Here is a 24,980-nt window from a genome sequence, read left to right as displayed (position 1 = left end):
TGGGTAGTCCCTTATGTCTCCATGTATGCACAGGACCCCGACTGTGCATCCAGTGACAGTCCCGTGGTCAACATAGTTCCCATTAACAAGGGTCACCCGACTGCCAGAATCCAGTAGTGCACAGGTGGCGCTCATCAGCAATGTCTGGGGTGGCAGCAGTGTATACAGGTGCAGCATAGAGGGACACCCTCCGACCCAGGCTGCAGTCCATGGGTTCAGTGGTACGGGGACAATTAGCCGCAACATGGCCCAGCTCGTGGCACTCCCAGCAGAAGACAGTCCTTCTCCCCTGGGTCATTATCTTATCCTGGGGAGCCCGAGATAAATTGACCCTCTGGGCCTTGGGAGTTTGCGGGATCTGTGGGCACCCCTTCATAAGGGACTGTGAAGCGCAATATCGCTCCACCAACCCCACCAATGCATTGGAATTTCTTGGGTCACCATGCCCCACCCACCTATGGATCTTAGCCAGTAAAGACCTCAGGTACCGGTCTACAACAACCCGCTCCACAATCTGCGCTGGGGTCAATGTCTGTGGCTGGAGCCATTTCCGGACAAGTTGTACAAGGTGGTGCATTTGTGACCTTGGTGGTAACGCCTCCTGGTATTCCCAATCATGGACTCTTTGAGCCTGGACATTCTGGTCCACACCCAGTCGGGCCAGGATCTCTGCCTTTACGCGCTGGTAATCATATGCATTCTGTTCACTCAGGTCAAAATAAGCTTGCTGGGGCTCAGCAACTAAAAAAGGAGCCAACACCTCTGCCCAGAGCTGCGGTGGAAGCCTCTCATGGGTGGCCACTCTTTCAAACCCAGTCAGATAGGCCTCTACGTTGTCCTCTGACGTCATCTTGGGCAGCGCTTTACGGACCTCTTTTCTGGCATCCCGCTCTGGCTTTGCTGGGTCGGACTTTTGCTGAGCAGCCAGCAACATGGACATCTGCTTGGCCAAAAGACGGTTGGTCTCCTGTTGCGCTGCATTAGCTTGCTGCTGCTGCTGCTGCTGCCAAGCCTCTGCATGTCTCTGCTGCAACAGCCTGTTAGCCTCTTCATGTCTCTGTTGCAGCAGCCTGTTAGTCTTGTTGTGCTGCAGTAGGCTCTGCATGTCTCTGTTGGACTTATGCCCACATCCGAAGCACCATATGTGGGGAATCGCTCAGGTAGATGCTTATAGCAGAGCAGGAAACAGGGACACAGACACTGGATTGCACACAGGTTCAGGCTTTATTCACATGTAACGCATACACTGCTTTTGCAAAGCCACAGGATAAACAAAACAAAACCCTTCTTGGCTGAGAGACTACCTTAAACTTTTTCCTGACTATACAGGAGACTGGCTACCAGTCTCCCACCTTGGCAACAACAACAGGTGGCACAGTACCTGATTTGGAGGTCCGTTCTGGACAGTTCAACTCTGTCAGTGTGGTGCCACACTGCTAGTCTTCACAGTCAGACTGTTATTAGGGCCTGATTAGTCAGCTGACCTCCCTGGTGTGAGTTTTTACCAAACACCCTTTAGCTGCCTGGCTGGGACATACCTGTCTTCCCAGACCACACCCTTCACTCTCTCACAAGCCTAACAGATTTTCTGAGGCACTAACCATGGCTACCCTAATATCAGAACATTGTTGAGCAGCATAATATCCTTCTCAGCTGTTTCATCATCGTTTGGTATTACTGCAGTCACCTGCTTCAAAAGTCCTGTCAGGACAGGTTTTAAAATGTTCTTTTCTAGTTCTTCTCATGCTGATTTATTGACTCTGTGATATTTTGTATCTTCAGATTAAAAGAGAAAGAAGATAGCAGTCTATTGCCATTTATCTAAGAGAAGTTCCCCCAAAATGAACACCAACGATGCAAATTCTCCAGACGGTGGTCTTAATGTTACATTGACAATACGGTTATTAATGCATGGAAAGGTAATTTCTGTCAACAATTTTTGTACTGCTGCATTTGAGTCAATATTTCTTTAAACAATTTTTGTACTATTGTAATTAAACTAAAAGCAGTTAAAATTCACTTTATAAGCCATATCAGTTTCATACCCATTGTCAGGATTCCGTACACTCACTAACTATACAAGCACATGTAACCCTGGAGACAGTGGCGTAACTAGGAATGGTGGGGCCCTGTGGCGAACTTTTCACATGAGGTTCACCCCCCGAAGAAGACCCCAACCGCCCCCCTCCACATTCCCTCATGCTCTATTATGCCCCATAGTGGCCCCTGCAGAAAGTATTATACCCCATAGTGGCTCCTGCACATACTATTATGCCCCATTGTGAACACCCATGAACAATTATTATACTCTGGGGTCTTTTCAGACCCCAGAGTATAATAATTGGAGACCGAGAGGGGATACCAACATAAAAAACACTTTTACTTACCTATCCCTGGCTTCGATGCACTCCTCGGTGGTGTCGGCCATATTCAATGACATCCGGGACATCACATGACCCGGGACGCAGGCCTCAGTCATGTGACGTAACAGAAGTAGGCCCAAAGCCTGTCTGGAGCTTGGAGAGGTAAGTAACTTTTTTTTATGTTCTCTTTCCTCTCCTGGACCTCTGATCATTATACTCAGGGTCTGAACCGCAGGAACACCCTGGTGTGAACAAGGTCTGGCAGTTAGCTTCACTGCCAGCCCACTGCACCAACTGGGTGTGCTCTGTTAAATCACAGAGGCCTGTGCAGCTCAGAGCAGCCGCTACAAACAAACAAGGCAGTTTACTGCCCAACTAACAATGAGATTACTATCTCAGGGGTAATTCTATCTAAGGCCAACTTAAATATTGTTCAGACTGAATCCCATTCACACACACAGCAGTCAGGATCTGGAATGACATTAGGGCAGTGGGCTGAGGAATCTAGCTCCTTAAATAGGGAAAAGGCAGTCCCAAGCAAACATCCCAGCTCCCCATGCCGAGCGCACATTGGCCAACACCCCAGTCAGTCAGAGAGCCAACCACACCCAGCTGCTGCAAGGAAAGTTAACCCTTGTAAGTAGGACAGAATCACGTAGGGAAATATGACAACTGGCAAAGCGCAACAACCGAGGAGCGGACTGCAACTCGTCCCCTCGACCTCAGCTGCCGCACTGTCCTAACACTACCCCCCTCCATGGGGCATCGACGCCATGCATCTCCGATTCCGTTCAAAATGCGCCACAATTTATGGAGCGTGAACCTGATCCGTGGGTTCCCAATTACGGTCCTATGGACCATAACCTGCCCAGTCAATCAGGTAAAACAGCCTACCCCGAGTAGTCTTGGCATCCATTATCTCTTTGACATCGAATTCATCCTGAGGTGATGCAGACTCCTCAGGAAGACGCATAGAATATTGGGTTAGGACCAGGGGTTTCAGGAGAGAGATATGGAACGCGTTGTTGATCTGCCAAGACCTGGATAGCTGCAGTTTGAATGTCATCTGATCTACTCGGGACAGCACTTTAAACGGACCCACAAACCGCAGAGCAAACCGCAGTGAAGGAACCCGGAGACGGAGATGGTGGGAAGAGAGCCAGATACGATCCCCCGAGGACAGTTCCGTCCCAGGCCTGCATCTGACGTTAGCTGTCGCCCTCATTCTGTCCTTGGCCCGACTCATGGAGAACTGCACCTGATCCCACACCTCTCTGGCGTGCGTGGCCCAATCGGCCACAGCCGGCACGTCAGAGATCACCGAGATGGGCAGAGTTTTCTCCGTGGAGTCAGCCACCGCATTGTTAAGTGCAAACTCTGCCAACGGCAGCAGCTCCAACCAATCGTCATGGCGGGAGGAGACAAAGTGGCGCAAGTAGGTCTCCATAGTCTGGTTCATCCTTTCCACCAGACCATTTGACTGGGGATGGTAGGACGATGACAGGCATAACTCCACACGCATCCACTGGCACAGTGCCCTCCAAAAATGTGCCATGAATTGCGACCCTCGATCGGAAATCATCTTTTCTGGCATACCATGGATCCGAAAGACATGCCTAATAAAAAGACGTGCCAACTCCCTGGCAGAAGGCAGTCCTGCTAATACCACTCAGATAGTCATTTTAGTGAAATAATCCATCACCACCCAAATCACTTTTCTGCCCCCTGATGTTGGCAGGTCTGTGACAAAATACATGCCCACGATTTGCCAAGGTGATTCCGGTATAGGGAGAGGGTGCAATAAGCCCTCTGGATGTTGGCGTGAAGGCTTGTTGCGAGCGCAGATGTCACAAGCTCGCACAAAGGCCTGTGTATCCCTAGAAAAAGAGGGCCAATAATATTGTTGGGAGATCAACTCCCTGGTGTGGCGGAGACCAAAGTGTCCCCTGAAGCGGGAAGCATGCCCCCGCAACAATACTTCCTGCTGCTGTGAGAGAGGAACCAGTGTTTTCCCAGGTGGTACCCTAGTTAGATTCACTGGGTTGACCACCACTTATTTTTCAGAGGAAATTATAAGCCTGGCCTCATATTCCTCCTCATCAGGTTTGACAAAGGAGCGAGACAAAGCGTCTGCCCACAAATTGTTTTCCCCAGGTACATAATGCAACACAAAATTAAATCGAGAAAATAAATGTGCCCATCGCACCTGGCGAGCATTTAGTCTCTGTGCGACTCGATATAAGTCAGGTTTTTGTGATCGGTGAATATATGTACAGGGTATGCAGCCCCTTCCAGGAGGTGGCGCAACTCTTCTAATGCCAGTTTAATCACTAGAAGTTCCCGATCCCCAATAGAATAGTTCCTCTCTGCTGAGGAGAAGAGTTTGGAAAAGAAGCCTTCTTACCAAGGCTGTTCCTCTCGAACAGCATGGCTCCAGCTCCCACATAGAATGTGTCCACTTCCAGACAAAATGGTCTGGTCACATCTGGACGGTGTAAAACTCGCGCTTCCACAAATCGCTGCTTGAGAGCAATTACATGGTTTAGCTCCCTTTTTGGAGAGAGCCGAGAGAGGAGCCATCAGAGAGGAGAAGTGTGGGATGAACTTCTTGTAATAGTTGGCGAAGCCCAGGATCCTCTGGACAGTCTTTAGAGTTTGAGGCTTCAGCCAGTTGAGGATCGCCTCATGCTTTTGGGGATCCATCTGGAGGCCTTCGCCTGACACGATGTACCCCAGAAATGGCAGTCTCTCTTGCTCAAACAAACACTTTTCCAGCTTTGCGTAAAGCCGATTGCTACGCAGGCACGAGAGGACCGTGCGCACTGTTCGCCAGTGATCTGTCATATTAGATGAAAAGATGAGAATTTCATCTAAATTTACGACCACTGACGTCTGCAGCAGATCACAGAAGATGTCATTTACAAATGACTGGAAAACTGCTGGGGTATTGGCCAGGCCAAAAGGCATGACTAGATATTCATGAGCATTCCTGGTGTTGAAAGTATTTTTCCAGTCATCTCCCTTACGTATATATATTAGATTATATGTCCCCCGTAGGTCAAGTTTGGTAAAAATGGTAGCTCCCTTGAACCGATCAAACAGTTCAGCAATGAGGGGCAAGGGGTACCCATTTTTCACCGTGATGGTATTTAGACCCTGTTAATCTATGCATGGGTGAAGGGAGCCATCTTTCTTCTCTACGAAGAAGAAGCCCGCGGGAGACAAGGATTTGCATATAAACCCCCTTTCTAGATTCTCCTTAATATAGCCTGACATAGCCTGAGTCTTAGGAAGGGAGAGAGGGTAAACCCTGCGTCAAGGTGTTGTTGCCCCTGGCAACAGATCTATGGCGCAGTCGTAAGACCTGTGCTCTGGCAGGGTTTCTGCTGCTTTTTTAGAGAATACATCAGCAAACCCTGCATACTGTGGGGGCAAGCTCTCCAGTTCCAGAGGCAACACTGGAGAGCTGGTCGGCAGTATAGGTACCATACATCTCTCCTGGCACTCCAGACTCCACCAAACGATCTCCTCCTGCCTCCAGTCAATAACTGGAGAGTGCCAGGGGAGACCTAACAATACCGCATCCGCTAAGCCCTCCATGATATGAATGGAGAGCTGCTCGGTGTGCAGTGCTCCACTTCGCAGATATATAGGTGGTGTCTCTAACCGGATCCGCAAGCGGATTTGGGACCCATCAACCACCATTATGTCAATGGGAGTCTCAAGCACCCACATGGGAATGGCATGCTCCTGGGCGAATTGGTCTGAAATATAATTCCCCATGGCCCTGGAGTCTAAAAATGCCATAGTATTGACCCAACCATTCTCCAGCCTAAAGGCTACTGGGAACCGGATACAAGTTTGGGGTTTTAGTGTGCCAAGTAACCTTCCCTCCCCCTTGACGGGCACCTGGCAGGCTCGTTTCCTGGTGGTTTAGAGCATTGAGGGGCAATATGACCTGGTTGGTTACAGTGGAAACAGACCACCCCTTTAGTTTTCCTTCTTCTGCTGCCACCAGAAGAGTATACTTGAGAGGTGTCCATGGGTTCCGTGGACCCCTCAACCGGCGGGGCAACAAATGGCTTAGAGACCACCCCTTGCGACATTAGGTTATACTCAACCTCTCGCTCCACTCTTATATCAGATAATTGTATATCAACACGAGTTGCCATGTTGTTAAGGGAGGTGAGAGAGGCAGATGGTTCCCTTCCTGCTAATTCGTCCTTTATGTGTGAGGACAAACCTTCCCAAAAATTGTCAGTAATACACTGTCTGGCCAAACCAGTTCTGAAGCTAAGGTATGTAAATTTGCTACCGAGTTCTGTGACAGCTGCTACTGCTGCTACCCTGGGAGTTATGCCACTGCCTGGAGGTGACCATAAAAGTTGACACCACTTCCACACTGAATTCCACACACTCCTAGGTTATAAAGGAGTGAAATTACCCCAAAATTTGCACTTCCACACAAATATCTGACATTACCCACCGCTTATGGAAAAGGAGACATTGATATACACAGACCCTATCTCTGTGCCTTATTACACACCCAATGGACCTATAGCACACACTGGCATCTAAAAGAATAACAAAGTAAAGCGATATTTATAATCTTCAGAATTATGGGGACATTTAGAGCAAATGACAATCTTATTCAATTTTAAGATTCAATATACTCAAAAGTATAGCGCTTACTTTTCCGTAAGCGCTATACTTTAGAGTATAGTGAATTTTAAAATTGAATAAGATTGTCAGAAAAAAACAGAAAAAAAACATAAATGTAGAAAAATGTAGAAAAGATGTAGAAAAAAAAACATCGGATTACATTCTCTGGGGTCCTCGGGTAACCCCTTTTTAAGCAGATTAGGTTTTTGTTCTCTGGGTTCCCAAGTGGACTCGAAGAACGGAAACCCAGGTGCAGGTGTGAATATAGCATCAGCAGTGGCGTAACTAGGAATGGCGGGGCCCCGTGGCGAACTTTTGACATGCCCCCCCCCTTCCTGACCAACACCGAAGACCTTGACTGACCGCCCCCCCCCCCTCCCACGCCGCATTCCTGCGCACTCTATTATGTCCCTCAGTGGCCCCTGCGCACAGTATTACACCCCATTGTGGCCCCTGCACATGGGATTATGCCCCATAATGAACACCCATGAATGATTATTATACTCTGGGGTATTTTCAGACCCCAGAGTATAATAATCGGAGACTGAGAGGAGATACAGACATAAAAAAAAGTTACTTACCTGTCGCCGACTCCGCTGCAGTCTTTGGTAGTGTTGGCCATCTTTAATAACGCACGGATGTCACATGACATTTCATGCCCTCCCTCCATCTGCACCCAGTTTCATGCCCACCCTCCATCTGCACCCAGTTTCATGCACCCCTCAACTCTACCCCCATTTTCATGTCCTCCCCTCCATCTCTGCCCCTAGGTTACTGTTGCTCCTCAATTGCTCCACACCACACATACATACACACTCACACAGACACACACACACACTCTCCATCCTGCATCTCACATCCCCCTCCCCTTCAGTACAATACAATACAATACACAGAGCGCCCCCTGACTACTATTAGACAGTCGTTAGTAACTGCAATTGCAGGCAAGTCTGAATACAAACAATGTGTAGACTACTGATCCATCTACTGACACTGACCTCCCCCTCCTCCTAATACACAGATATCAGGACATTGACCTCCCCCTCCTCCTACTACACAGATATCAGGACACTGTCCTCTCCCCTCCTCCTAATACACAGATATCAGGACACTGTCCTCTCCTCCTAATACACAGATATCAGGACACTGACCTCCCCCTCCTCCACAACACACAGACACACACACACACTCTCCATTCTCCATCTCCCTTCCCCTCAGTACCTAGCACATCTCTCCTTCTCTTCTTCGCTTGCAGGACTGTACGGGCTAAAAAGACACGCCCACCTAGTCATGTGACGGCTGACGTCACACAAGATCCTTCATCCACAGGTCCTGCAAGCTTTCCCCCCATCTTATCGCAGTTACAACAGTTTGTCTGTGATAAGATCAGGGGTGGCAGCCAGGGGTAGCTGTCACCGGGCCCCTAATGTACTGTGGCAGCTGCCTCTGCTGCTATGGTGTTAGTTACGCCACTGAGCATCAGGGTTCTCTGTCCATTATCCCTTTTTTAAGGACCCTTAACTCAGCCCTTCGTTTTGAAACCTCATACTTTTTACTGGATCTGGCTAATTATATACACCAAAACCAGGAAGCTATGACATATTCTGGTAGTATTAGATAACTCTGGAGGGAAACCACATATAGGTATGATATGCTTTTCCAAGTCCAGGTATACCAAACATGCAGGCTAAATCATTCTACATTCCACGGCTACCTAATTTGAGATACCTATTCATGCTGAAGGTCCAGACTTTTTACTTCACTTTTGACATAACTTGCTATGATTTCTTGTCCATATTTTGGTCCATTGAAGATTATAAAACATAAATTAAGACACCTATGAATGAAAGCTCTTTCCACAGTATGATATATACATAGTTTCTCATACTCATAGCTTCAGTTGTAATTTCTCTACTGTGTCCTTTTGTATTTTATGTTATACCTCTTGTGTATTTGCAATGGCTGCAGAGTGGTGATTGTAATACACTGTCTACCAATAGGTATTTGCTAGAAAATTCTGCTGCACACACTTGCATGAAAAAGGTGTAATGATTTATTACGGAAGCAAGAAGCATTACAGTTGTTACACCATGAACATAAGTTTTTTTCACATGCCAATTTTGCCATATGTTCATGGAGTAACAACTGCAATGCTTCTTGGTTCTGTAATAAATCATTGCACCGTTTTCATGCAAGTGTGTGCAGAAGAATTTTCTTGCTATTGATGTGGGGTTTCTCTTACCTCCCCGCTTATTCTCTTTGCTCTCCACCCCACCCCCCCTCCTCTCGGGAGTGAAGGGGTGGAATTATTTTCCTTTGTTGACTCCCTACCTGGAAGTCTGCGGCGGTGTCCGGCGTCCCTGTTCTTTGCAGCATCTGAACTTTTCTCTGCACATGCGGTCTTCTGACATTGTCACATAGAGAAGAAAGAGCTCTTCTAAGTGCAGGCATCTTGCCTGTAGGGATTGCGACACTCCTCTCCCTGACGGCTACTATTACCAACAGTGACATCAGTGCCATGGACTGCCACCAGAAGAGTCCTCCATCTGCGATGTCGTGTCCTGGATTAAGGAATATGTGGAGAATTCTATGTGTGAGATAAAGGATTCTATCTCCCAACTGGCTAAGAAGCCAGTTGGAATTTCAGCCTCAGCCTATTCCTTCTGAGGAAGAGTTTCACGTCACTGAGGATATACTCTTTTCTGATGAAATTGTTTTTGAAATTGAAATTTCTGAATTTGTGATGTCTAGGCCTCTCTTTCCACTGGAGAAGGTGCCCAAATTGTTAAAGTTTATCCGGTCAGGTGACCGCGATGTTGACATTGGGGAAGCCTTAGGTTCCACCTATAGGGGGTTCAAAGCCTTCCAAGTGGACCCAGCCCTGGTGAAAGCCATGGCGGCCGAATCGAAATGGCCTGAGAAACCCTTCTTTCTATCTAGAATGTTTAAGACCATGTTCCCGCCTCCAAAAGTGTTAACGCCTCCAAAAGTGGATATGGCCATGGCAAAACTATCCCGGCATACTGTTGTCCCCACTGATGATGGATCCAATTTGCATGATCCTATGGACAGGCGTACAGAGTGCACCTCTAGGCGAATCTATTCAGCTGCTTCCACCCAGGCCACTATTGGTATTGTCTCCAATGAGGTGGCTAATAAATTGTGTTTAGACTTGGCTGAGTTGAGAGAGAGCTATTGATTCGGGTATTCCCCGTGACGATATTCATTTATGTCATCTGTCTTTCTTGCAGCTGATATTTCAACTGAGGCCTCCACATATTAGGTCAAGGTTGCAGCCAAGGGCATGGTTTTATCTACAGCCACTAGAAGACCTTTGTGGATCAAACCCTGGAGGGTTGGCAATGTCTCCAAATATAATATTTGTGCGCTACTCTATGAGCCTGGGAAACTCTTTGGTAAAGAGTTAGATGACATCATGGAGGGCTTGGCTGACAAGAAGGGTAAGTGCCTCCCCCAATCCTATAAAGGAACGACCCCAAAAAGTCTTCATTTTGACGGTGTGTGTACCCATCCCCTGGAATGCTCTCCAGCCATTGGAGGTCGTCTTACTCTATTTCTCCCTGCATGGCTACAATCCATTCAGGACCCTTGGGTCCTTCAATTAATTCAACACGGTTACAAAATCGACTTTGCTTCTCTCCCCCACAACAGATTTATCGCAACCCATCCTTTTCTGCTCCAAAACAGGCCTCTTTAAAGAAGTCAATCTGGGAATATCTAGGCAAGGTGGCTATGGAACCGGTTCCCATGGCAGAGCGGGGCTTGGGGGTTTATTCTCCAGTTTTCCTGGTGCCAAAGCGATCAGGAGGCTGGAGAATCATAATAGATTCAGATTCCTGAACCGCTTTATCCTCACGGTTCAGTTCCGTATGGAGACCATAAAATTAGTGGTTGCCTTCCTTCATCCCGGCGACATTCTTGCCACCTTGGATTTGAAAGACACCTATCTCCCCTCCATACAGAAAATACCTCAGGATTGCGGTAATGTTGGACAGTCGGCTGCAGCATCTTCAGTTTACAGAATTGCTGTTCGGCATTTTTTCAGCTCCACATACCTTCATCAAGGTGGTAGTGCCCGTAGCTGCAGCTCTCAGGCTTCAAGGCCTCTTCATTGTACCTTACCTGGATGATTGGCTACTGAAGGCTCAATCAGAAGAAATCCTTCGACTCCATCTTCAATTTACCATCTCTTTTCTTGAAAATCTCAGGTGGATAATCAACTGGGACAAGTTAGATATTGTTCCATCCTCAAGGAAAATATTCCTGGGGTTCATCCTGGACACCAGTCGGATGGAGATCCCCCTTACCCCTCTAAGGAAGGAGAAGATCGGACTTGCAACTCGACATCTGTACTCAACTCATGTCAGTGGGTGCAGTCCCTTGGACCCTTTGGCGTATGCGCCCTCTCCAGAGCAAGGTCCTGAAGACTTGGAACCGCAGCCCTCTGGGTCTGGAAATGCCAATTCCCTCAGTATCCATCTACCACTCAGGTGGAGTTTCCATCCCAAAGACGGAAGGTCCACGGTCCAACCGGTCTGGGCCCTATTGACTACAGATGCATCCCTTATTGGTTGGGGAGCACATCTGGAGGAAATTCCTGTGGAACTTGGAACTGGCTAGAGAAAACCAGGTCGTCCAATTGGCATGAAGAGCACTAGCTGTATATCTAGTGCTCATGCATTTTGCCCCATTACTACGGGGGAGAGCAGTGAAAATATTAGCCTAAAACTTAGTAGCACAACCTTTAGACAAAATAACTGCGAACAACCACTTCCGATAACCATCATTGAGTTTCTTACAATGCTCTGCTGGAATTTTAGACCATTCTTGTTTGGCAAACTGCCCCAGGTCCCTGAGATTTGAAGGGTGCCTTCTCCAAACTGCCATTTTGAAATCTCTCTACAAGTGTTCTATGGGATTCATTGGACTCATTGCTGGCCACTTTAGAAATCTCCAGTGCTTTCTCTCAAACCATTTTCTAGTGCTTTTTGAAGTGTGTTTTGGGTCATTGTCCTGCTGGAAGACCCATGACCTCTGAGGGAGACCCAGCTTTCTCACACTGGGCCCTACATTATGCTGCAAAATTTGTTGGTATTCTTCAGACTTCATAATGCCATGCACATGGTCAAGCAGTCCAGTGCCAGAGGCAGCAAAGCAACCCCAAAGCATCAGGGAACCTCCGCCATGTTTGACTGTAGGGACCGTGTTCTTTTCTTTGAAGGCCTCTTTTTTTTTTCCTGTAAACTCTATGTTGATGCCTTTTCCCAAAAAGCTCTACTTTTGTCTCATCTGACCAGAGAACATTCTTCCAAAACGGTTTTGGCTTTCAGTTTTGGCAAACTCCAGCCTGGCTTTTTTATGTCTCTGGGTAAGAAGTGGGGTCTTCCTGGTTATCCTACCATACAGTCCTTTTTCATTCAGACGCCGACGGATAGTAGGGGTTGACACTGTTGTACCCTCGGACTGCAGGGCAGCTTGAACGTGTTTGGATGTTAGTCGAGGTTCTTTATCCACCATCCGCACAATCTTGCGTTGAAATCTCTCGTCAATTTTTCTTTTCCGTCCACATCTAGGTAGGTTAGCCACAGTGTCATGGGCTTTAAACTTCTTGATGACACTGCGCACGGTAGACACAGGAACATTCAGGTCTTTGGAGATGGACTTGTAGCCTTGAGATTGCTCATGCTTCCTCACAATTTTGCTTCTCAAGTCCTCAGACAGTTCTTTGGTCTTCTTTCTTTTCTCCATGCTAAATGTGGTACACACAAGTACACAGGACAGAGGTTGAGTCAACTTTAATCCATTTCAACTGGCTGCAAGTGTGATGTAGTTATTGCCATGACCTGTTAGGTGCCTCAGGTAAGTAACAGGTGCTGTTAATTACACAAATTAGAGAAGCATCACATGATGGGGTTGGGATCTGTGAGTGACCCCATGGGCCCGAAAAGCACTATTATACTCAATTGTCTTTTCAGACCCAACGAGTATAATGATCGGAGGCCCAGGAAAGGTAAGGAACATAAAAAACAGTGTTACTTACTAGAGATGAGCGAATACCGTTTGATTGAGTAGATATTCGTTCGAATCTTAAGGTATTCGACATATTCGATTCCAATCGAATACCACGCGGTAAACGCAGTAAAAATTCATATCCCCTCCCACCTTCCCTGATGCTTTTTTTAAACCAATAACTGTGCAGGGGAGGTGGGACAGGAAAGAGGAAAATGTAGGCATCGAAAAAAATTAGGAAAACGTCATTGGCTGGCAAAAGATAAGATAAGATAATCCTTTAATATTCCCACAATGGGGAAATTGCTGTGATACAGTTTCATAGATGGTACAGTAGTATATAACAGGAGAGAAAACACATACAAGCTCATGGCAGATAGAGAAATACTAGGAATCACAGCAATTAAAATAAAAAAAAAGAAAAAAAAACCTAATAAAATTGAGAATTAAAAAAAAAAAATACAAAGACACACTGCAGGATCATTTAGTACTCTGTGTGAAGTGATGTTGATAATACGGCCTGACCGTGGTTGGAAGACACGAGGAGGGGTCACAGCATGTAGATATAACAGACAGAAACGTTTTTTTTGCAGAGGTGGGGGACATATGCAGCTATCATGATAACATGTGGTAGTTCCTTTGATAGTTAATGAGATCTCATGCTCACAGCTGATAGTTCGGTATCTTGCATCAGCAGTATTGCTCCATAACCACAAAAAATGCCCCAAATGTCCTTCAGCACAAGCCGTCCTCCTTTCTTCTTACCACTGTGTTCTACTGTCCAAAGAAGTCTGAAGCCATTGCTGCTCTCTTGCCAAGATTCCTTAAACTCATGGGATAGGTGGGTGATGGTAGGTTCCCAGGCTGTAACAGAGTCCCATGTGTCCACAGTCAGCTGTAGGAATCTTCACACATCAGCAATAGACTCCAAAAATCATCTCCTTGAAAGAAGAAGTCCGCACTTCCATGCAGGTTTCTCCTCCAGCTTTCTCTGCCTCATGGTGAAACATGCTGTCCTTAGCATGGGGGGGATGGTAACAGGCACATGTGCACACAGCAAATTTGAGGTCTTGAGTCTTGTCCATGCTTTAACAATAGAAACAATAGGGAGAGACATCGTGCTGAGGGTCAGAGAAATTTTAGCTTCTGCTAGGCAGGAAAGAGTCTAAAAAGAGCAACACTTCTTGATGAGTCTATAAACACATCAGCTTAACCCCTTCCCGACATGCGCCGTAATAGTACGGCGCATGTCGGGTCTGTAACTATGGCGACCGCCCGGGAGCCGGGCGGCCGTCATAGCCGCCGGGTGTCTACTGCTTTAAGCAGTAGACAACCAGCTCTAATGCCTCTGATCGGTCCCCGGACCGATCGGACGCATTAACCCTTCCGGCGCTGCTGTCAAAGGCGCCGGAGGCGCCATTTTCCCGGCGGCGCATGGGCGCCGCCATTTTGGCAGGGATCACCGGCTCCTGGAGCATGCTCCAGGGTCGACGTCACGTTGCCATGACAGCCGGGAGCCTTGTTAAAGGCTCCCAGCCGGTCTGCAAATTCTCTCTTTTGCAGGCTGGTGTATACAGCCTGCAAAAGAGATGATGATTTTTTGCAATGCATTAGCATTGTAATGCATTGCATTAGTGATCAGACCCCCTGGGGTTCAACACCCCTAGGGGGTCTAATAAATGCAAAAAAAAAATTAAAAAAAAGTAAAAAAAAATATAAAAAAATATAAAAAGTATTAAAAGTTCAAATCACCCCCCTTTCCCTAGAACAAATATAAAAGTAGTTAAAAACTGTGAAACACATACATGTTAGGTATCCCCGCGTCCGAAATCGCCTGCTCTACAAATCTATAAAAATATTTTTCCTGTTCGGTAAACGCCGTAGCAGGAAAAATAGTCAAAAGTGCCAAACTGCCGTTTTTTCACTGTTTTAATTCTGATAAAAATTTGAATAAAAAGTGATCAAAGCAATACCATTTCCCAAAAATGGTAGAACTAAAAAGTACACCCGGCCCCGCAAAAAAAGACGCCCTATGCATCCCCGTACACCTATGTATAAAAAAAGTTACGGCCATCGGAATATGGCGACTTTTAGAAAAAAAAATTTTTAACACCGTTTTGGAATTTTTTTTAGGGGTCAAAATGAAAATAAAACCATATAAATTTGGTATCCCTGGAACCGTACCGAAACACAGAATATAGGGGACATGTCATTTTGGCTGCACAGTGAACGCCGTAAAACCAAAGCCCGTAAGAAATGCATTTTTTCTTCAAATCCACCCCATTCTGAATTTTTTTCCTGCTTCCCAGTACATTATACAGAATAATTAATGGTGGCATCACGAAGAAAAAATTGTCCCGCAAAAATTAAGACCTCATATGACTCTGGGAGCGGAGAAATAAAAAAGTTATGGGGTTTAGAAGGAGGGGAGTCAAAAACGAAAAACGAAAATCAAAAAATGCCATCGGCGGGAAGGGGTTAAAGGCTTATCCTGCAGAAAGTTCTCAAAACCACTTTTTAGGGCTGAAATTCCATAGCGTTAGTATACAGTATATACCTGGGCTGAAGCAACAGAATGGGGCTGAGACTGTAAACGCTGCTGTGGCAAGTCACAAGTGAAAAGAGGGGTGAAAGAATGACTACTGGGGCTGGCAGGGCTGAATTGGCACAGAGGGGCAGAAGAAAACGAATCTTTTTTTGTGGCCTGAACCAACAGAATGGGGCTGAGACTGTAAACGCTGCTTTGGCAAGTCACAAGTGAAAAAAGGGGTTAAAGAATGCCTACTGGTGGTTGTAGGGCTGAGTTGGAACAGAGGGACAGAAGAAAAAAAAATCTGCTTGTGGCCTAATGCAAAAGAATGGGGCATAAACTTGAAATGCAGGTGCACAAATCTAAGTAGAACTGAAAAGAAAGCATATGCACACAGGTTCTATCATGAAGTTACAAGTAGAAAAGTGGCTCAGCATGTGACAGTTGGGGTTCATTGTGTACACTCTATGCCGCCAAAAAGGCTAACTGGGGGGCCTACTTGCATCCCTCTCCAAACTCACCCAAACCTCAGATGGGGGAAGCCTCCACTCACCCCAAGGGCCCAAAACCCTGCATGTACAAGGCAAAGAAATGACCCCAAGGGCCTGACACTATGCTGGTGTTAGGCTCCAGTCACAGAATGGGGCATAAACTTAAAATGCAGGTGCACAAATCTAAGTAGAATTGAAAAGAAAGCATAGACACGCAGGGTCTATCATGAAGTTACAAGTAGAAGAGTGGCTCAGCAAGCGACAGTTGGGGTTCATTGTGTACACTCTATGCCACCAAAAAGTCTAACTGGGGGGCCTACTTGCACCCCCTCGCCAAACTCACCCAAACCTTAGCTGGCGGAAGCCTACACTCACCCCAAGGGCCACAAGTCCAATTTATACACCCAATACGTGTAAGGCACATAGGAATCAGAGAGGACAGGGCTGTGGTTGGCCAGGTACTCACGCAACATGCGCCTATACTTTTCCCTTTTAGCAGTTGTTAGCCTCTTTGAGGAAATCTCCTCTCTGCCGCCAGCCAGGGTTGACAGAGACATGTCCATCATATTCTGCACCAGGTGCTCGTGGCAATCATTTATGCGATTGTTCCTCTCCCCTACCAGAACGAAAGACGAGATGTTATTTTTGTACTGGGGGTCAAGGATTACAAAAATCCAGTATTGGTTGCTCTCCATGATGTGAGCAATGCCTTTGTCTGTGGAAAAGCAGCCCAACATGAAGTCAGCCATGTGTGCCAGAGTGTTACTTGGCATGAATTTGCTGCCCCCACCGGAAGGGTCATTCTCCATTTCCTCCACTTTCAACTCCCCTTCACACCATCCGCGCTGAATCAATGGGATGCACTTGCACTGAACTTCCCCGCTAGCCTCGTGTAGGACAGTGATATCAAATGCCACTTCATCCTCCTCTTCCTCTGTCATTCAACAGTGAGAAGATGACAGGAGTGTGCTCTGAATGTTTTCTGGCTAGCAGCGGCGACTTTAGACTTACGAAAATGGCTGCATTTTCACCAGTATATAAGGCACAATGGGGTAGGTTTTTAAAAACCTTTGCACCAACATGTTGAAAACATGGGCAATGTGTGGACCGTATTTGAGTCTGGCAAGCTCCAGAGCCGATACCAGGTGCAGTGGCAAAATCCACATTGTCATCTCCTCTAGGATGACATCGCTTACCTTGGGGGCAGTGTGTTTTCTGTTTTTATGAGCTTCAGCACGGCATGCTGACTTCTGCCCACGCCAGTGCTTCAGCATTTCCAGCTTGCAGCTGGGGTTGATGTTACGGCGGAGGAGCAGAGGATCCCAGCCTTGACTACATTCACCCAGCGTGCCGTGAGTGAGATGTAGCATCCCTGTCCGCATGCGCTTGTCCATGCGTCAGTGGTGAAGTGGACCTTAGAGCAAAGCGCAGAACTCAGGGCCCGACTGATGTTATGGGACATGTGCTGGCGCAAGTCAGGGATGGCACACCAAGAGAAGTAGTGACTGCTAGGGACAGCATATCGAGGTGCCGCAGCTGCCATCAGGTCACAGAAGGCCTGAGTCTCAACTAGCATAAACGTCAACATCTCCAGGGCCAGCAGTTTTGAGATGAGGCCGTTGAAGGCTTGAGCATGTGGGATGGTTGCGCTGTACTTCTGCCTGCAATGAAACGCCTGGGAGATGGGGAGTTGCTGGGAAGAGTCGCATGATGGTGCATGCAAAAGGAGCAGAGGCAGGGAAAGGGGCAGATGAGGGTGAACTCCCCAAAGTGTCAGAGGCAGATGTGGAGGTGTCCAGGATGGTGGTCTGGACTGCAGCACCAGCACTGGAAACAGTGGAAGAGGCAGTGTCGGCGATTGTCCTGCATTTGCACTCTCCCACTGAGCCCAGTGCTTGCCTTACAAATGATGGCACATGGCTGAGGTGCTCAGATTGCTTTTCTCAGAGCCCCCGTCCGACCTCGTCCACGTCCCTTAGTGCTAGCCTTACGCAATTTGTGATGTATACAAATGTTTTTTGTTTTTTTTGTATACACAGAGGCTAGCCTCTGTGTATACAAAAAAAACAAAAAACATTTGTATACATCACAAATTCTAGATATATTGAGGCTATATATATTGAGCGCATAGCAGCTTAAGGGACTCTAACTTAATTTTGAAGGTCTCACATTAAAGGCCACAAAAGTGAATTTTGTAAGGTCTTACCACATCTCACACACACACACACACACACACACACACAATGACAGTTAAGGGTGGGGGCTGTTGGATTTCTTATTGCCTATGCCATCTGTGGTTGTCATGGGCAACGTGATTTAAAGGGATTCATGATAATGTTTCTTTTGCTTAAAATTTTTGTTTCTGTCCATACTAATGTTAAGGAAACAAGGTTTCAAAGTATTTAGACTTTCATAGAGGTTCTATTGAGTTTGGAAAGTGTCCAGTGGACACACCTGGCGCTAGTGCACGGAACCCCGAAATCTCAAACCAATCTCACTCACTCCTACTCCTCCCCCTGCCCTCCCCGGTGCACTATGGAATGCCTGCTCCGTATGTAATAAACTTGCCTACATCCACGACCTTTTCATTCTCAATGAATTTACATTTCTTGGTCTCACTGAAACATGGCTGACACTCTCAGACACTTCCTGCCCCGTTGCACTCACCTATGGAGGTCTGCAATTCTCACATACTCCCCGCCCCATCAACAAACCTGGTGGAGGTGTAGGCATCCTCCTGTCAGACAAGTGCTCATTCGCCCCTATCCAAGCGCTACCTGCCCTCACCCCCCCTCCTTTGAAGTGCATTCTGTTCGTATCTACTCACCCGCCAACCTCCGACTGGCCTACCGCTGCCTTCATCGACCACTTCACCACCTGGCTTACACACTTCCTATCCACAGACACCCCCACCATCATCATGGGGGATTTCAACATCCCCATTAACACAGACCACCCTCCAGCCTCCAGTCTCCTGTCCCTCCCCCACCTCCTTTGGTCTCTCCCTTTGGTCCTCTTCTGCCACCCACACAAAGGGAGGCACATTAGACCTCATATTCACCCACCTATGCTCCATATGCAGTCTCTCTAACTCCTCGTCCACACTCTCTGACCACAACCTGCTGACATTCTCTGCCCTCTCTTCTCCAACAGACCCCCCACTCTCTAAACCACTTCGGCCCCACAGGAACCTCAACCGCCTTGACACCTGCACCCTCTCAGACTCTCTCCTACCACTCGCTGACATATCCTCAATCCAGGACACAGATGCCGCTGCTGCCTTCTATAATACCACCATTACCTAAGCCCTTGACTCTGTGGCCCCCTACACAAACTCCAGAGCCCAACCAACCAATAGACAACCCTGGCACACTGACTTGACTAAAAAACTGAGACATGCCTCGTGGGTTGCAGAGCGCTTCTGGAAGAAAAGCCACTCCCAGGAGGATTTCCTCAGGTACAAAGAGGCAGTTCTCGCATTTAAGAATGCACTCACCACCGCCAAGCAGGTCTACTTCACCACACTCATATCCACACTCTCTCGCAACCCCAAACAACTATTCTCCACCTTCAACTCCCTCCTCCGTCCTCCCGCCCCCCCCTCCGACATCACTTATCTCAGCTGACGACTTTGCCTCTTACTTTAAAACTAAAATTGACACCATCAGAGAAAGCCTCACCCTACTCCCCCGACAACCCCTCTACCCAACTACTCGCTGCTCCTCATCCCTGACCTGTTTCCCCACTATCATTGATGAAAAACTCTCCTCCCTAATCTCCAAATCCCACCTCACCTCCTGCGTGCTTGACCCGATTCAGTCACATCTCATCCCCAAGCTCACTGAAGTTATTACTCCAGCCCTAATCCATCTCTTCAATCTATCCCTAACCAGTGGATCCTTCCCCTCTGCCTTCAAACACGCCACTATCACTCCTATACTTAAGAAACCATCCCTCGACCTGTCCTCTCCAGTCAACTATTGTCCCATCTCACTTCTCCCGTACGCCTCAAAACTTCTTGAGCAACACCTCCACTCAGAACTCTCCTCCTATCTCTCGTCCAACCTGCTCTTTGACAGACTACAGTCAGGCTTCAGACCCCGGCACTCCACTGAAACTGCCCTAACAAAAGTCACCAATGACCTGCTAATCGCCAAAGCCAAGTGCCATTACTCTGTCCTCCTCCTTCTTGACCTCTCCTCTGCCTTTGACACAGTTGACCACTCCCTCCTGTTAGAAATTCTCTCATCTCAGACTTGGCCCTTTCTTGGATCTCCTCATACCTCACCGACCGCACATTCAGCATCTCCCACTCGCACACCACCTCCTCACCATGCCCACTCTCTGTTGGTGTCCTCCAAGGCTCCGTCCTAGGACCCCTCCTGTTCTCCATATACACCCTTGGCCTGGGCCAACTCATAGAATCTCGTGGTTTCCAGTACCATTGCTACGCCGACGACACCCAAATATACATCTCTGGACCTGATATTACCTCCCTGCTGGCCAGAGTTCCAGATTGCTTAGCGGCCGTAGCCTCCTTCCTCTCCTCCCGCTTTCTCAAACTCAACATTGAAAAAACAGAGTTTATCATCTTCAGCCCATCCTGTATGGCCCCTCCACCCGACCCATCTATCACAGTTAATGGAACCCCACTTACCCCTGTCCCACAGGCCCGATGCTTTGGGGTAGCCCTGGACTCTGACTTATCCTTCAAGCCACATATTCAAATCCTCAACACCTCCTATCGCCTCCAGCTCAAGAACATCCACCGAATCCGCTCCTTCCTCACCCCGGAAACTACCAAGATGCTCGTCCAGGCCCTCATAATCTCCCGCTTAGACTACTACAACACCCTTCTACATGGACTCTCAGCTAACACCCTCGCCCCCCTCCAGTCCACCTTAACCTGCGCTGCTCGCTTAATCCACCTCACTCCCCGATCCTCATCGGCTGCTCCCCTCTGCCAGTCCCTCCACTGGTTACCCATAGCCCAGCAAATCGAGTTCAAGCAACTAACGCTAACATACAAAGCCATCCACAACCTGTCCCCTCCATATATCTCTGACCTAATCTCCCGCTACCTGCCCACACGTAACCTCAGATCCTCCAATGACCTCCTACTCCGCTCTGCCCACATCCGCTCCTCACACAACCGTCTCCAAGATTTCTCCAGTGCATCCCCCATACTCTGGAACTCCTTACCACGACACATAAGACTGACCCCCACAATCACAGGCTTCAAAAAGGCCCTTAAGACTCACCTATTCAGGAAGGCCTACACCCCCCAATAACACTATCACCGCACTGCCATCTGTACAGTCTCCCCCCTGTCTCTACCCCCCTTCCCTCATAGATTGTAAGCCCTCACGGGCAGCTGCCCTCTACCCCACTGTGCCAGCCGATCACTGTCAGTATTATATCTACCTGTATATTTTGTGTACTGTATGTATCCCCCAAATGTAAAGCACCATGGAATTAATGGTGCTATATAATAGCATAATAATAGTAATAATAATAATAATAATAATAATAATAATAATAATAATAACACATTTGTTGCAGACCCTTTACCCCATTCAAAAGAGTCTGTACAGCAAAATGCAAAGTCTCCAGATCCATTTTCAGACTGCTATCCCTTTTCATCAGTCCAATCAAATCAAATAAACCAACCTTTCAGTTTTCATGAGAGTGGTAGTTTGGGATCTCTCGGAGGATGAGGCCTCTTTTATTTTGAGACATTTTGCATAGGTATCCCTATTTGCTCAACCTGCTTGTTCGGCAGAATACTGTGACCGATCCACAGATGTGCACTGTGACTATAGCAAAGTGTGCTGTACAGGCTCTCCTGGACTCTGGGAGTCTAGTAACTCTGGTGCACCATGATCTAGTTGACCCTGCACTGTATAGTTGACTAACTATTGGGGTCTTGGGCATACATGGTGAAACCAGAGAGTATCCCATTGTAGAGGTCACCATAAAAACTACCTTCTGGCACAGACTGTCACAAATTGGGCATGGTTACGTCTCTGTTCCATAGTGTGATAATAGTGAGGGATTTTCCTCTGTTTTGGGATATGTGGAGAAAGCAGACGTTACCATGTCCTAAAAATGTTAATGTTCATGATAAGGTTTACCCTGAACCCTTTGATCCTGATAGGGAAACACCAGCTGTAGGGGTCAACCAAGATGATAATAATTTTCCCCTGTCTGTGCTAGCTGGTGATGCTGAAGTTCAGGTGGGATTTCCCGAGATGCCGGAGCTCAAGGTGTTCCATGACAATTTTGGGACTGCTCAAATGAAAGATCTTAATCTGGCTCATGCCAGCGGAAATGTAAAGGTGCTAAACAGTGAACCCCAGTATTCAGGGGCTGATAAGGAGTTCTCCTATATATTCATGAACCAGGACCTACTATATAGGGTGAACAAAATAAGATTTGGCACGTAAGCATGTGTTAGGAGGACACTTGGGGTAATTGAGGAATCTAAAAGTAGCTGGTCCAACCCCATTATTTTGATTCCTAAGCCAGATGGTACTATAAGGTTCTGCAATGATTTCCGAAAGCTGAATGAAATTTCAAACTTTGATGTATATCCGATGCCCAGAGTCGACGAGTTAAGAGCTTGGGATATGCTAGGTAATTCTCCACCCTCAACTTTTCCAAAGGGTACTGGCAAGTGCCGCTCACTAAAATGGCCAGAGAAAAAAACTGCTTTTGTCACCCCAGATGGGCCTATTTCAATATATGACGATGCCGTTTGGTTTACACGGGGCTCCAGCAACCTTCCAGAGGTTGGTGGACAGAGTCCTTAAGCCCCATTGAAGGTATGGTCATCTTTAGTACGGGCTGGGATAGTCACTTACCAGAAGTTCAAGCTGTACTAAATTCCCACCGGGCAGCTGGTTTAACAGCTAACCCAAAAAAGTGTGCTTTGAGTCTAGAAGAGGCCTTATACCTTGGATAGGGAGTCCCCAAGGTACCATTTGCTGGGCCGACACTTTAAGCTGATCACTGATCACTCCCCTCTGACATGGATGTGCCAAACCAAGGAGAGAAACAACAGAGTCACCACATGGTTTCTGACTCTACAAAATTTCAAATTCACTGTGCAACACAGGGCAGGCAAATTGCAGGGGAATGCCGATGCCCTATCCAGGACCCACTTTATGTTGGGTAAGAGGGTCCGCCCCTACAGGTCAGAACAAAGGTGTGGAGTATGTGAGTAGGTGACAGGCAGATTGCTAGAATCCTGCTATATAATGTAAGGCTCTGGCAGTGCTCTCCTGTTCCTTCTTGCACAAAGGTGGAAGTAGTGGCCCAGCTTCTGGGTTGTTGCCCTCCTACGGCCCCATCCACATCTCCTGGTGTACTGGCCTGTCTCCTGGTAGCACCTCCAGCATGTCACATTGCACTACAGACTGTCCAGGAGTTGGCAGATGCTTTAGTCCAGGTCTGGGAGGAGATCCCTCAGGAGACCATCCACAATCTCATCGGGAGCATGCCCAGGCATTGTACTGAGCCTCATTTTGACATGTTTTAAGGATCTTTCATCAAAGTTGGATAGGCCTGTATTGTGTTTTTCCACTTTAATTTTGGGGGTGACTCCAAATCCAGGCCTCCATTGGTTAATAAATTTGATTTCCATTGATGATTTTTGTGTGATTTTGTTGTAATCACATTGAACTTTCTAAAGAACAAGGTATTCAATGAGAATATTTAATTCATTCAGATCTAGGATGTGTTATTTGAGTGTTCCCTTTATTTTTTTTTTAGCAGTATATTTCTTCCAGAAAATGATTGCAATTAAAATTGTTTTGTTATACACATGTCTATTTCCTTTGTGTGTATTGGAACAAAACAAAAAGAAAAAAATACCAAAATGATATAATTTCATACAAAACTCCGGGAAATGGTCCGATAAAATTACTGGCATCCTCGACTTAAAGGGGTCACAAGGATCCTATCTATACTGCTTGTTAATGTGAATGTAAGACTTTTCCTAAATACATTGCTTCAGCAAAACTGATTTGTTTGTCCACCATCTTTTTTTTTTTTTTTTTGGTAGAGTTGGAAGGGACCTCAAGGGCCATCGTGTCCAACCCCCTGCGAGTGCAGGTTCTCCTGAATCATCCCAGCATATGTTTATCCAGATTCTGCTTGAAGATTTCCATTGATGGAGCGCCCACCACCTTCCGTGGCAGCCTATTCCACTCTCTCACTACCCTCACTGTCAGAAAGTTTTTCCTAATGTCTAATCTGTATCTCTTTCCCTTTAGTTTCATCCCATTGCTTCTTGTACTTCCTTGTACTAATGAGAATAGGGTAGATCCCTCTGCACTGTGACTACCTTTCAGATATTTGTAGACTGCTATTAAATCTCCCCTCAGCCTTCTCTTCTGCAAACTAAACAATCCCAGTTCTTTTAGCCGCTCCTCATAGGACATGGTTTGCAGACCTTCCACCATTTTGGTTGCTCTTCTCTGGACTTGCTCCAATATATCGATGTCTTTCTTGAATTGAGGCGCCCAGAACTGTACACAGTATTCCAGGTGTGGTCTGACCAGGGAAGAGTACAGCGGAATAATGACCTCTCTTGATCTAGATTCAATGCTTGTCTTAATACATCCCAGAATTTTATTAGCCTTTTTTGCAGCAGCACCGCACTGTTGGCTCATGTTGAATTTGTGATCTACTATTATGCCCAAGTCCTTTTCCCCTATGCTATCACTTAGTTCTATTTCTCCCATACTATATATGTTTTTTACATTTCTGTTACCCAGATGTAGAACTTTGCATTTGTCCCTGTCCCATTTTGTTCGCCTCAGCCCATTGTTCCAGTGTGTCTAAGTCCTTGAATACACTCTCTCTCCTCTCTAGTGTTGGCTATTCCTCCTATCTTCGTAT

General features: G+C 46.9%; 1 protein-coding gene across 2 annotated transcripts in view; it reads left to right on the top strand.

Annotated features, from left to right (window-relative positions):
• LOC142200577 (poly(rC)-binding protein 3-like) overlaps positions 1 to 24,980 on the top strand; it is a 411,290-nt gene that overhangs the window by 89,423 nt on the left and 296,887 nt on the right. The window contains exon 3 of one of the 2 annotated variants that reach the window (XM_075271022.1): positions 1,783 to 1,919. In XM_075271022.1, the coding sequence (XP_075127123.1) occupies positions 1,842 to 1,919 (78 nt within the window). In that variant the 5' untranslated portion in view covers positions 1,783 to 1,841. Of the gene's footprint in view, positions 1 to 1,782; positions 1,920 to 24,980 lie in introns of those variants that run through there. The other variant, XM_075271023.1, reaches the window with a different exon arrangement.

Source organism: Leptodactylus fuscus, chromosome 4 (assembly GCF_031893055.1).
Source record: "Leptodactylus fuscus isolate aLepFus1 chromosome 4, aLepFus1.hap2, whole genome shotgun sequence".
NCBI lineage: Eukaryota > Metazoa > Chordata > Amphibia > Anura > Leptodactylidae > Leptodactylus > Leptodactylus fuscus.
Note: the sequence above shows the minus strand (reverse complement) of the source record. Positions and strands in the feature narration are given on the sequence as shown.